General features: G+C 36.5%; 1 protein-coding gene across 1 annotated transcript in view; it reads right to left on the minus strand.

Moving 5' to 3' along the window:
- Positions 1–15216, minus strand: part of LOC145768678 (extracellular calcium-sensing receptor-like) — a 29475-nt gene that overhangs the window by 2487 nt on the left and 11772 nt on the right. Inside the window, exons 9-22 of the mRNA XM_082580240.1 lie at positions 15053–15148; positions 13233–13415; positions 11872–12046; positions 10297–10401; positions 9799–9947; positions 8685–8789; positions 7875–8000; positions 5902–6124; positions 4896–5017; positions 2541–2637; positions 1766–1830; positions 987–1041; positions 799–853; positions 475–567 (exon numbers count right to left, since the gene is read on the minus strand). Coding sequence (XP_082436366.1) covers positions 475–567; positions 799–853; positions 987–1041; positions 1766–1830; positions 2541–2637; positions 4896–5017; positions 5902–6124; positions 7875–8000; positions 8685–8789; positions 9799–9947; positions 10297–10401; positions 11872–12046; positions 13233–13415; positions 15053–15148 — 1649 coding nt within the window. The remainder of the gene's footprint in view (positions 1–474; positions 568–798; positions 854–986; positions 1042–1765; positions 1831–2540; positions 2638–4895; positions 5018–5901; positions 6125–7874; positions 8001–8684; positions 8790–9798; positions 9948–10296; positions 10402–11871; positions 12047–13232; positions 13416–15052; positions 15149–15216) is intronic.

A 15216-nucleotide genomic window follows, 5' to 3' on the forward strand; every position in this document is an offset into this window, starting at 1 on the left:
TTTACAAGCAGAACAAATATTCCCTCGATGTCTTGTGATGTCATCTTCCAGGTTTACCTTTGGGATTTCACGTCATGACGTGCATCGGAACGTTTTCAAAACTTGACGTTGTTTTTACTTGAAGGCTTTATCAACTTGTTCTAAGCGAAAAATACCCTACAGAAGAAACACTAAAAACAAATAGAAGTGTGGAAAACAAGCAGTGACAAAACATCCGGTTTAGATTTTACGCTTCAGTTATCGTATCTAAATGGACTTGGCCTTTTACCATTTATCTTCATGTGCTATGCCTGTTGCAGGCTTGAGTACTCATTCTACATTATTTCTGTATATCGAACAGTTTGACTGATTTGCTGTATCAATACAATGACCCAGATTGCAAAATCCGCTATTTTTACATTTTTACAATGTACAATTACAATTTTTACAATGTAAAAATGACGGATTTTGCTGTCTGGGTATTTACAACTTCACCTCTTGTTCTTGATTTCCTCTGGTGACTGGATATTTACATTTACGTTAAAATTAACGTTGATTAACGTTCCATTCCGATGACTTTCCAAATCTCTAAAACAACATTTTACTTGATATTATTTTTATGCCCAGCAAGGTAAAAATCATGTACTACAATGCCACGAAACCCACATCAGAAGGATGGCTACATTCACATTTTTATCTTAATTAATTCAACGTTTGCAGACGTTAAATCTATGTAAAAATGATTTTTCTGGTTGAAAATGCATCAACGTTATAGCGTGCTAGTAAGTACAATCTCACTGGAAGGCAAGAGTGACTTACTGTTTTGTCAAGGAAGATAAGTTGTTTTCGCGGACTCCAAGACTAATGATTGGATCTGAAGAAGTTAAAGTTGTTGAAAAGCGATGTGTTTGCATGACAACAGCGTAATTAGTTGATGAAAGTTTAGTTTTACTGTGATCAAACAGATGAAATGCTTGCAGTTTTTGAAACAAATATCAAATACTTACCTTTGTGTGAGGAAAACGTCTTTTTAGGGCTAAGATCAAACAAGCTGTTTTCAGTCTAAAAGAAAAAAATATCGATTTCATTAATAAATGACCTTTGCTGCCATGTGCCATAAAAAGAATAAAGGAAGGAAAAATTAGGAGGAAAAGAGGTATAATGTTAAATAAAATGAGAAGGCTAAGAAAAGGAAACTGGCCATCACACACCACTCTGCCCCGATGTGTGCTGCTCGTACTGTAAAAATCTTATTATCCTCAAAGCTCAGTATACTGGTCTTGGATCAGTTTTACTTGGTAAATATGTCGAAAATTTCTGCAAAAAAGCAGAGAGCATCTGTTTATTACCAAAAGCGACAAATTGTTCAAGCAAAGTGCCAGAGAAAAGGTTAGGCTAAAAGCTGTGCTGAAAACAGACGCTATATACATAAAGGATAAAACCAAAAATTAGAAGCTTAAAATAAGATAGCAAACAGCTTCACATAAACTTTGCTTTTAAAATAGTTTCTTTTTTTGACATATAGCGGGTATTGAGTTACCTCACCCAGAATATGTAAATAAATTATTTAGGCAATTTTGTGGTTTTACAAAATGCTTCTTCTACATACACAACAACGTTCAAATACAATATCAATGCAGCAAAGGCGTGGTTCTGTGAAAACAAGCATTTTGCAGGATTTTTGCAACAAATCTTTTGCAAGCAATACGATGTGGAACGACATGCTTTAATTGATGACTATCACGAGACCAAATAAAGTTTAAACTTGCAAGCTTCAGCGACGTACCGGCGATAGACTATTATATCTTTCTAGGTATTTCCTGCGAAGGTTCTCTCTCCGTTCAGTCAGCGCTGCAAAAACAAAAAGACGTTGTTCAACTCAGAGACGGATCCAGTAAGCCTCCTAAGGGGGGGGGGGGAAGGTTTCAATAAATCACAATGATGTAAAGGTGTACTCTACATTAATCTGACTTTGCAAATAAATTTTCAATGACGTTACTTTTCTCTGGGGGGAAGATTGCCCCTTCCCGCTCTTGGATCCGCCGCTGGCTTAACTTCCAAAGTTAGGATGAAACATCACTAGTAGGCCAAACCTTCATACAAAAAAAAAACAGCTCGTAGATTCTATTATGTTCGAGGTTGGAAACTAAATCTTGAGTAATTTCTGCTGCTCTTTCAGATAAACACCGCTCACCTCTTACCAGGGAATAATAAATTGGGTGGGCGTAATTGTTGAAGGGAAAGCGGCGGAGACAAACAAATTGACCACCCTACTGTCCCTACCCTTGTTAGTGCCGAAGGCATAGTGTAATGAGAACCTAATCTTCTCATTCCCAGAGGCTGAGTAAGGGATCACTTTTTATTTATTGGAATAAATTGCAGTTTGTAACATTTTAACAACAAAATGAAACTTTACGGCATCAATCTGTCTGGCCAGGTTTGTGTATATGGTTCAAAGCCTACACAGATATGCGAAACTACCAAGAATATTAAACTTAAAAAACTCCTTCTCAGTTTGACGATAAAAATTCTAGTTAAAAATTGCAACATAATGCACTTACTCCCAAGTGAAGTTTGTTCAGGGTCTGTAGAAGTTTTTGTACTTGCACGCCACCGTGCGTTTCGAAATGTGTGACACACGGTTTTACTTCGTAACTCCTGAAAGAACAAGACATTTCTTACTGATCGCTGCATCCATGATTCACCTCCCATGCATTGTGGCGTCCACATGTTACAATTTGCACTTTACTTTAACTTTCAAGAAAACGAAGTATCTTCTGGCAGACTCTACTTGAATAAACTTAACTGAAGATGATCTATAGCTTCTAGCTGATCGAAATCGATTTTTAGCTATATATGATTGAACTGACTCGTGTGAAAATAAATTTCTTTGCATTACTTTAACTTTGGCTCAAATACCGCGTGACAATAACACCTATCCTTTTTACTTTAACTCCATGTCTGTTCAAAACCATTGCAAAAAGGATGCGTTTTCTCAGCCGGATACCATTCACACAAAAGATATTTGTGATTCATAAATATGCAACTTCTAACAGCTCTTATATTTGCCAGTTTCGACCAAGTAGCAACCTATTTTGTACGTATACAGACAGGGGCGCCGGAACGATTTTTGACTGGGGGGGCAAGATTACGAAAAAAGGGCACTTTTGTTCACTAAAAGGCCAATTTTTTTTCAAGTTTTAAGATAAGACATAGCGATAATGCTAATCTATCAGCTCACTATGTATTGAGTAATGATAGCCTACAAGTGTCCGGTATACAAAGAATGGCATCATGCTATTTTATAATGATGTAACCTACTGTCAAGCCTTAAAGCAGCCTGCGGCCATGGCCGCTAAGTAGTGCTTGAATGAACCGCCGGTGCTACCTCCTCAATCGGCCAAGTTTGGCCGCCGGTCTCTCCTAGCCAATTATTTAATTTCGCAATACAATGATCGTGGATTAACTGTCGAAAACATGCAGTATCAAAGAGTGACGCAAAGTTAGGTCAGCGCGTCATAATCGCCACTGTTGCATTGTGTGGGGAATATTTGTTATTGATGGAATATCCATCTGCGATCGCCAGCGCTGTAAGTCTTGTTTGTAATTCCCGACGTTTATTTTAACAAAGTCTTAATCCGAATTGCTAATTTACATCGGCTGGCAATATTGTCGTTTTTATGTCGATTCGATGTTGTCGGACATTGAACCGTTGTTAAAAAGGAGAACAAAGTTAGTTGACATCAATGGGGAAAACATTTTTTGATCATATTTTGCAAAAATTATGCTTCTTTTAGTAATGTTTTTTAGTAATGTACATCATTGAAATAGCTAAAACCTCAATTGCTAAGGCAACAGGATCAGATGTCAGTAGATGTAACAGAAAAATAATTTCGCACTTGCTAGTGCATCGTCAGTTCTGATAAAGGGCAGTTAAAGCCTACAAGTAATGTTTTAATCATTGAAATACTTATTTTATTACCTTGCCGTCATCGTCAACACATGTCGAACGTTGATTTTCGTTGCTAAAAAGAATTCTAGGGGAGTAGCGAACTTTTATAAAATCAGCCACATTGGAGACACTCGTGCGAGTGTCGTTTGAATAGTACTGGATTACAATCCCGATAAAGCAGTTATTGCGTGGTGCAGCGATTCTATTGTAGGACGTCGCCCAGGCTCAGACTTCAACAACGCTAAGTCATCATTTTAGCATTGTTGCAAGTTTAATTCTATTTACTTGTGCTATCGTTATTTTTATTCTGTATTTTGGCCTCCAAGCACGCAGATTTGGCTGCCGAGAAGGAGCTCCCGGTAGGCCACGATGGCTGCCGAAAAAAAAACGAGTTTTAAGGCCTGTCCTGTGTTGCAAAATTTTATGCCGTAAGTATTATTTTGAGGCAAAAATGAAAGATTATAATTAGGCTAAAAGCGAATAGCAGAAATTGTTATAGCCTATTGCAAAATGTGCAGTAGCTTACATGACTTTAAAAGGGCACCATTGCCCCCCCTGCCCCTCCATCTGCAGAAAATTTGAGGGCAGGGGGGGCATTCGCCCCCCCTGCCCTCCCGCTTCCGGCGCCCCTGTATACAGATCAAAACGTAACTAACAAGGAAAAACCAAGAATTGTCACACCAACAGTAGCCTGTATGTTATTTGTTGTATGCAAAACTTGCTTTCAAATTGTCATTTAGATGTAAAATGGGGTTATCATAATAGATTTAAAATCAACAAGCAAGCATGAGTCTTCTGCAGAGCAAATTATGAATAGCCTTTAGATGAACATCTGGCAACACTTTTATTAAACCCACTCCGCTGTGAACAGGCAGTCTACTAGTTCTACATCCTGTATTTCAGGTAATCCCTGAGGAAAAGTTATTACAGCTTCGCTTTACAACCAACATCACATCAATCTTACCTCTACGGTATTACGACTTGGTGTAACAAAAATAATATAAAGTTTTGGAAAAAATAAACAGCCGATGATGCCAAAAGTTGAAGCTAGAATCGCAATGCAGTTCACCACCGTTGTCATGGAGCCTGAAAGAGTTTAAACATGTCACAGATATGACATATTGCATTGTTTTTTACAATAATCTGCGTAAAAACAACTTTTCACTCAATTGCTGAAAAGAGAAGCTATGTATAAAAGATGAAACCAAAATATATCAGGTATTAAGTCACCCCATCCAAAACATGTAAATAAAATTATTCAGGCAATATTGCGGTTGGCAAAATGTTTCTTCTACATAAATAACAACTACCAAATACAATGATTACTGCAAAAGTGTGCTGCTTTCCATCGAGGCCCAGTGCTTCAGATAGAAATATTCCATACCGTCCTCTCGCGTGTTAAAATGAGAGTTTTATAATAAACATGCATTTGAATGTACACAGAGCTTAAATACAACTTCAATAAATTGAGCAATAAAAAGAGTTTAAACTTGTCACAGATATGCCAAATTGCATAATTTTCGCAAAAATTCAATTTTTGTTTTGAACAACTTTACACTCTATGGCGAGGTAGGTAGCCTATTCCTACTTGTGCACTTATAATAAATACAGTATTTTTGACAATACAAGCGTTGTCCTTTTCTAACTTTGAAGAAATGACAATGCAAAGAATGTTAAGGTAAAAATTAAAAATGGCAGACCAATTTATTAATAAACTGATATGGCTTAATGTTATTCGATATTACAATAAAAATAAAACACTTCAGTTTAGTTCTGTAACTGATTGATGTTGATTTGAACTATCTTTAGTTGATAAATAATGCATGTAAATCCGCCTGAATTTATAGCGTAACTGTAATACGTTATCAGCAATGCCGGGAAATGTCAGCAAAATGTTTGACATTCACGTAATGGTGTAAATTTTCTAAAATATCTCAAAAGCTGTCTATACTTTAAAATAGGTCAGGTACCTGTTGTGCTTATGTAGGCTGGAATGAACGATAACCACACTATGAAGAAAACGAGCATTGCAAATGTGATAAACTTTGCTTCGTTGAAATTTTCTGGTAACTTTCGAGCCCGGAAGGCGAATACAAAAGCAGTAATTGCAAGTAGAGCTAAGTAAGCGTACACAGAAGCCATCCAGCCAATACCGCCGCTGCTGCATTGAATCGACAACGAATCGTTGCTGATCTATAAAAAAAATGCTTTTTAAAACAGGCGTCACACCTCATTCCATTAGCGTGGTGTTCGTTTTCAATTTTGCATTTTATTTTTAGATAAACAGTCAATGCTGCATGCTGACAGTTTCTGGAATCACGCTAAACACTTTTGTTGAAAGTGCACATAAACAAATGAACGGCTAGAAAACATCATTTTTGCTGATGCCAGCCGTTTTAATCTTTTGGTTGAAAACTGTGAACCCTGAAACCAGTTCACGTTGAAACTATGCAAATAGCTTTGCATGACATAGGTATCACCTTTCTTAATGAAAGTCAATAATTAAATCGCTGAAACGCGTTAAATTAATGTCAACCACACCATGGGATTGCAATTTTTCAAGTAAGTACTGTAGAAGTAAAAAAAAAAAACTTGCTTGAGAGTTTTTCTTCGTAAGTTGTGTCGTATTTTAAAAGTATGATGCTAGATCAGAGACGCCTAAAAATTCACTGGGACACAAGTTGAAAATCATTGAATTAGATAAATCATCAATAATGTAGTTTTTATCACAGAACGCAGCATGAGATGTTATCGCATGCTTTTGAAATAATGCAAGGGCAAACGTTTGAAGCCAACCTAAGTACCAGAAGTGTACAGGAACCGGACTCAGATCTTGCTGTGCTTTACCGGATCTGGATCTTGTCTTTTAAATACAAACAGGATCCTACGTTTTCATGATTTTTTTTAAATTTTATGTCCAAAGATACAAAATTTTAATGAGATCCTGGCAACACTTCTAAACCTGGAGAAAGTTTGGAACCATTACGTTTGTGGCAACACTGAAATTTATTCTGATCAAAGTTGATGTTGTAAGATCGTAATTTTTCCAAATTCTAATCATCAGTTTTGCTAAAAAATTGAACGAGGCTGTTTGTTTATTTAATTTAGTCTTGCTTGGTGCATGTTTACTGCAGTATATTATGTTGAAAATGTTTAGTGTTAGAGAGATACAAATGCATGGGTTACAAGGTAGACTACTAGGCCTACATTAAGTTTTATTTCATTACTAAGGATACTACAGCCTCCATGTTTTAGTTATTGCTTTGTTATGCACTGAATGGATATTTCAGCAACCATAGTGAGTGTGTCATGTGCAATTATGCATGTGAGTGAAGAAAGATAACACATTACAGGTCAAGATGCTTGTTATGCAGGGACCAAAAATGCTGTAAGAGGTGATAGCCAGTAATGCATGATGCACGGTAGTATTGGCTAAGCACCATACACCTACTAAGTTAAAGTTATAGGCTACTGACTTTCATGAATTCATTTAGTAAACCACTTGTACAAAAATTGTAATCTGTCGTACGTTGCAATACCTTCATAACAAAATTTTAGACATAAAATTACTTCGGATCTGACATAGCCTATCTACAAATTGCCTGATCCGGATTGGATCCGGATTTCAAAAAGCAAAAACAGAATCGAATCAGGATCCTGAAATATTGGATCCGTGCACCTCTGCTAAGTAGGCTACCTACAAACTTGAAAACGGCGAAAGAGCCATGTCCATTGATTCCTGTATTTGTCATGAGTTACCAAGGGGAGTGGGGGAGACTTGTATACCAGTCCCAGGTACACAAGTCCCCTCACCCTCCCTTGGTAACTCATGACAAAGACAGGACTCAAGCTGCCTGGCTCTTTCGCCTTAGTTGTGTGATGTTCTAGTTGTTACCACAAACTTGAAGTTGCACCAGTGTTTCAACTTTTGCTTTTAACTTACCAAGCTTGGAACAACGATCACAAGGGGTGGGTCGACCAGTAACCACGCAATGCAGAGAAGTCCTTGTACCAAAGTGACTAAAAAGACTACTAGTATTTGAAGGTGCTCTCCAAGCCATCTGCTTTTCTGAAATAATCGTACATGAAGTTAATGTGGAAAAAGAGTAATGTTAAAAGATGTATAAACAGTGTATATTGCCTCGGAAATAAAACAAAAATCTTATTCATTGAGTATAGATTGCGTAACATTACTTTTGGCTCAAAGTAAAGTAATAGCTTTGTCATTTGAACATGCTGAAGATGTTATTATTGTGCAGATGCCAGTATTCGATGAATGCAGAGTAACAACGTAATTCGTCTAAGTCAGAAGGGCTAAAGTTTGCCTGAAACTACTTAAACTCTCCAACAAAGCCTCATGGTTTCAACGCAAAATTGTTAAGCTTTATAAATAAACAGTACGACAGCGCATCGCTTCCTCAAAGAAAACACACTCCACGCCACGGCTGGTATACTTAATAGCGATAAGACGTCATGTTTCCAGTATCAGCGCAATATTGTACAAGCACAGCAGTGCCAGTGCTACAGTAAGGACAATAATTTTCGCCTGCATCTCTGTGCAGTTGCCCCAGATAGTAAATTAACCGTTTTTTTACATTGATAAAACATCTGCAGGCGTTGAATCAATGTAAAAAACGATTGATTTACTGTCAGGGGCGTGAAAGTATCTGCTATGTGAAACATCGGCAGAGACGCATAACTGCGATGTATAGAGGTAAAAACACACTTAGTTGCCAGGGGGTGTTCAACTTACCATGTTATGTCTGAATGGAACACGCGCTTCAAAAACCGTCAAGACTCTTAAGGTTTTAACAAGAACGGCGGCAACAGAAAAAGTGAAACTCAGACTAAAAGACACCTGAAAAAATTAAAGCAAGTGTAAGCAAAAACTCCTTTGAAAACTCAAATCATACTCAAACCAAATATTGAAAACTCAGAAATCAAATTATCAATCGTGTGTTACAAAACCGCTGTTATACATTACCATTGCAAAACTACAATTTAAGTCGAAAATATGAGAACGCAAACGGTAATTGATGTCAGTACAATGTATATAAACCGGTATTCAACGGCTTATACAGGTAGAGTGTGAGGCGATAAAATGGCTACAAATCGTTCATCAACAGATTAAGACAGCTTTTGGTTTTAATCTATTCTCATAACTATATTGCGTGCAGAAAACTTTAAGTTAGAACACTTTTAAAATAGCTCATACAAGAAAATGAAACAGTCAACATCAATAAATCGTGACGAAAAAAACAAGCTTCACATGTTGCTCCAAAACCTGCATTGATAAAAATAAACCGTTTTGTGAAGAACAGCCCATCTCTAGAACAGATGCAATGGCATATTATATATATATATTTTTTTTTCTGCATCTGACAAAAATATCCATATTCGAATCACACAAAAAAGAAATATAGAAAAATTAAAGGCATACAATTGTATACAAACAACAGCGGCACAAAAGTATTTGAAATGAACTAACTAACTCATTTTGTTCAAACAACCAACCAGCAACATTAAACGTTAGCAAACGATGACTGTTGATATCTTTGTGCCATAGCAGCCATCAAGGCTAAGTAACAGCATGCATCGTCTTACTGTAATGAAGACAGTTAGTTCGATTTATGATAGTAGTCAGACCTCATCAGGGAGGCAACAATAGAGTTTGACGACGACTCTCATCTTCCAACAAAAGAAAAAACATATCTCCGTAGTAATGCATCAAATGTTATAATGTTATACAAGACGTGATGTATACCTAAAATGTTTGGGCAAATTGTGAATAATTTTAAATGCGTTATTAAAGGTAACACGCAAGCGATTAATGTCAAACAAATCAAGAATTTATTAATACTTCATACCATGCGAGCTCGGCAACTCCAGTCCTGGGGTTCCACCATGTAGAACAGAGGAGTCAGAAAACAACAGGATATAGAGAAAAGCAAAAGAAAACTCAATTCTACATTAGTTGCTTTGACAAGAGGAGTGTTCTTCTTTTTGTAGAACACACCTAAAATGACATGAGCTCTCCTTAAAACTTTATAGAAATTACATTAACAATAACATCCCTTTAATAAAGAAACTTCTGTTAAATAACAAAGGATTTAAAATGGAATTAAAATTAAAGCAGCGGAAACACAACAGCAACAAATCGACGAATGAAGCTATTACGTGACCGTTATCTTGCGTGTAGGTATAATGGGTTACACAAGAAATGCTGGAGAAGTGGAGCAACGTCTCGGTGATAGAAAGGCAATAAATACAAGCCTAACATGATAAATCGTGTTAAGTCGTAGAAGAAATGACTTTAATTCCTTAAGGCGGTGAAAACAAATAGTAAATGAAGAAAAAGTACTTACAAAATACAAAAGCTGTAATGAGCACACCAACTGTCACAAAGCAACAAAAAGTAATTCCGAACCAGTCGCTCCATCGTACGTACTCCCTTAGTTTGTCAACACAACCTGAAAAGAAAGTTAATTGTACAGTAGGATTCGGCTAAGGTGACATTTCGCTATTGTTCTGGCATCTATTGCGAAGTCTCGTATTTAAACTACAGGAAAAATTCGGCTATAATATTTTCTACTGGAGTGACATTTCACCATGGTGACCCTTTTTGAAGGTCCCTTCAGCTCACCATAGGCAAGTTTTTATGTAGTTTAGTCAAAAACTATTCATTTTGTACAACTTGCTCAACCTAACAAATCTCTATGAATATTTTGCTAATCCCAAAACGTTTAGAACATCTGTGTGCTTTGAAGATGTGAAAACCTCCAATAAATTTTCAATTTATTCTCAAAGTTTCAGATTTTAAATCAATTTACAGGTTTACAAACAAAATCTGAGAAAACTCATAAAGGATGCCTTGGTCTCTTCAATTCAGATTTGTCAATTCTTTAACAATCGTTTGATCTCAACGAGTGGTTTCGTAAACGGGATTGATTTTATCGTTTGGACGTAAATTTGATCTACCAAAAGGGTAAATTTGCTGAAGCAGGAAAAATCAACTGCATTGCAAATGTCCTCATTTTAATCTAATATTACCAGTTGACTGGTGAGATCATTTGTGGTTGAATAACGAGTTGGAAACAAATACTGTAGACAAGAATGGAATAGTGGAGAAACCCTGACAAAACGTACATTTTAATTGCTCAAATGACACCAATAGACAAGTTACTATTCTAAAAATAAGGCAACAGGAGGTATGAAGTTATTATAAGTTAAAAGTGTAATGTCTTCACGTCAAAACATGCTCTACGTTAAATGTCAGAAATATTACTCCTGTACCGATAAAGTGCACTTATCTGCTCATATCAGTAATAAATGTCGTTGCTTGCAAAGTAAACAAGAATTGAAAATTGTCTGCAATGTCAACTACGATCGTTTTGCATTGTAGCCTACTGTATATTCGTAACAGGACTAAGTGCAAGTCAAGTATTTCCTGTGCATTCCGTTAAACGCATGACATAGGCCTACTGCAAACTCAACCAAAACATGTGTTTCATTTTCGTTGATCCTACGTCTGTACACGTTGATTGTACTTAAAAAGGACGAATTTAGTCAGCCGGGATAGGTGAATTTGCATTTTTTAGCCGCAACCCAGACGGCAAAATCCGTAATTTTTACATTGTTTCAACGTGTTAATGTCAATGCCATGTTAAAGTCAATGCAGAATGATGGATTTTGCTGTCTTGAGGACTGACTGTGAAACCAAACACGTCGCTGTGTATGTGAAAGGCTGAACGTTGTGAGCTACATGAGCAAAAAAATGTGCATTGAACACGCAACTCTCGCATGAGCAGTTATTGAACAATTATTGCAAACCAGCAAGCCAAAACACGAACGTTAACTAAAATATGTAAAAAAAAGGAAGAATTTCGATTTCACAAAATCGATGAGAATAAGCAATGAAAATAGTATGAGTTGTTACAAACCTGTTCTGTTGGCATTGGCTCGCATGTGTTTACTGCATTTGGAGCAAACTTGACTGTCATTTTCAGTCGAATATTCGTTAATAGAACATTTTCTGCATTCATAGCAACAGTCACTGGAAAGGCGAGACTGATAAGTCCCTGCTGGACATGGAGGATTACATACAGATGTTGGAACCTGCAGAAAAAAGAAGCAGTGATGAAAATTTTTGGTACAGCAAACATTTTGTTTACTTTATTTCTCTGGCTCCATTTGTTTTACTGTGGAAAAATGACACATAAATCTTTTGCTAGTCATAATATTAAAAACAAGTTTAAAAGCTTCAGGCTACAAGAGTGATGTACGGCGGACCTCAGTAGTTGAAACTGCAGAAATCGGGATTCCGTTGTTGGCCTACCACACAAAAGATCTGAAGAGGGATTTTTCCCCATGCATTTGACCTTATACTTCTCAATCCCTAGTTAGAACAACTTTGCTAAAGCGACAAATGCGGTGAAACTAGCTGTCGGATTATCACGAGATCTGATTGCATGAAATACAGCATTTCGTAACCTAGAGTTAATTAACTCTCGGTTTGACGGTAGCCTAAATGCTTTTGTTTTGGGGAGTTAACCTTTTGTAACATCTGCAAAAATATAAAGTGAGAAAATAATTTGTTCATTCCATTGTATAGTTAACTGTTGCTTAGTGTATCATGCCATTTGGAGTAGAAGTTACTTCTCATAACATGCTTGAAAAGCAAAAAAGACTAACATATGCAACAAAAATGTTAAGTACCGCTAATTAAACGAACCGTAAAACGAGGTTAACATTTAGCAACTAAACTACGAAAAGTTCTTTCTGGTGTTAAGAACGTGTGCGTTCGACTACTATGCTGATGGTTATTAAGGGCCATGTGCGGGAATAATCAGTTAGCGTTGTTGGTAATGATTTGCCTCAAACATGTAATTAATGTGACGTAGGCGTACATTTGCGGAACGTAGGCAACTAACTAAAAGTTGGAGCTGCTTTAGAATTAATTATTGCGTTTAGTGTTTGTACTTGGAATGAAATTACTTTAACAAAATTATCACACAGTTAGCCTACGTCACGTAGGCTAGGTCGTTAAAACAGGTTGGTAATATTGTCAAAAACTAAACGTCCTTATAACACAATAAATTCAGGATGTAAGTAATACCGTAGACTTCGCCTATATTGTGATACCTAAAAGGATCTTCAAAAAAGTGCCACTATAGCAAAACGTCGCTACAGCTAATGACATTACAGTAGAATTCTACTGTAGCCTATAAACCACAAAAATTAAAATTCTAAAAGCAACGTTTTTCTCTATAAATCATTTTTGGCGCACAGTAAGCACACTTACTTCTTTTATACCTAGCTTCCAATAGATGTTATCGTCATCTATGGACCAACTTGGTGTTGTCATGGTTGAGTAGTTTCCAACATGCCTGAAGGTGATCCCTGGATTTGCTGCGGATTTGTTTTTAGGCGTCCAGCTTACCAGCTTGTAGGACGCCAGTGGATCGCCATTTTCATCGAAATAAAACTGAAAGGAGAACACTAAGAATTGCATCATGACTTAATGCTGTGTGCAAAATATTGATATGAGGACGTACTCAGTTGTTTTGGTCTAATCGATTTCGCGTTAAAATGCTTAAAATGTTCTGCACTAAAATTACTTAAAAAAAGTCAATTTTATCAATTTTATTACGTTATCCCATACTGTAACTTTAAAAAGGTATAAACAGTGAACACATCGTAAACGTAAAAAAACAAACAAACAAAAAAGCAACAGTGCAACAGAAAGTGGAAATATTGGTATAATAAGTAGAGTACGCTGGTAGTGAATTGCTTCGGTTGGAGAGTTTTTCTACACATGCATGCATTGCATAAGGTCAAAGAAGACCGTTTAGCGCTGGCCTACAGCAAGTCATAAAAAGATGTTGGCCTTTGCTGTTCAACATCAAATACACAATGCGTTATAACCGCTGTTCTTATGCTATGCAGCATTAACTGCAGCTACGGACACATTTTTTCACGAGTAGCCCAAGAGAGCCAAAGCAGACTTTTCCACCACAGCTTCTGATTGTAGCAAAATGGGAAGTAGTCGACTCGCATGGTAACAACGTCCAATTTAAATTATTTTTATGTTCTATTAATTGGAATGGTTTATCCTGAACAACTTAACAAGATGACTGTGAGAAGTAGAAACGTATCCGTTGACTTCTCAGAAAACAACATTTACTTGACATCATGCAATTGATTCATCCTGTCAGGGCAGCTAACATTGATTGTAAATTCGCAATGTTAGTTCCGAATCACAATTTTGCTATGCACATTGCAGATTACACCTTACACCAAATTACTTTTGTGCAAGCATATTCAGCTAAGATTGTGAGTAGGCCATACAGAGCAATCAAAAGAATTCGTAAGAACATAGCAAATAGCAATTGATTTCGTTTATGTTTGAGCATTGCATGCTTGTACGCTAATTATATTCTCCCAACTTACTTTTTCCGCCTGCAGTTTAAAAAATAAACAAATTAGATCAGTTATCTCGAAGGTTTTACAGTAAACTGTGGTAATTGAGGGTATACATTGTGAGATCTGCTCTGGATTAAGTTTCTTCTTTCAATAGGTGAATGGACAAGCAGGAAAAAGAGAGACTGCATACAGTAGTAAATGCTCAATATTTGATACAAAAAACTAGTAGGGATACATTTATCTTTGGAAAGTCGGAACGGGAAAAAATAAGATTAAACCGACTAAAAACCTCAGAGTCATTTCATTTATGGGCATCGTGACAAAACAAAACGTGACGTAAATAACCTACTGATGCGGAGTTCCCCTTCACACATTAGGATACAGATAACAAGATCACTTTTTTATAGACACTTCAATTAAAGCTTGTTTTACTAACTTATATGAATGCGTAAATGCTTACTTTAATAGAAGATAATAATTAATAGAAATAACAGCTTTCCTGTAAACGTTTAGCTTGTGGCCAGAAAACTATAAAGAAAAACTTCTGGCAATTTTTTGTTAGGAAAAAGGTTCGAATCTATTTTCTTGCTCATCTCAGCCAAGGATTGCACATTTATGAATGTTTACTCGCTATTAAAAATAAACTATGTATCAGTACAGTAGGCTACATTGACAAGTGACAAAACTTCGTGTGCTTACCGAAACATCTTGGTTCGGTGGAGTAAAGTTAACATGCTTCACATATGCCAAAAGCTGCCAAGGTTCCAGACTTTCAATGTGCGGACATGAGCCACTCTAAATATTTGCATAGTTTTATGACATTACAATACAACAAAGAATTTCAAAAACCCATCCAAGCTCTT

This window comes from Aplidium turbinatum, chromosome 4, assembly GCF_918807975.1.
Source record: "Aplidium turbinatum chromosome 4, kaAplTurb1.1, whole genome shotgun sequence".
In the NCBI taxonomy this organism is placed as follows: Eukaryota; Metazoa; Chordata; class Ascidiacea; order Aplousobranchia; family Polyclinidae; genus Aplidium; species Aplidium turbinatum.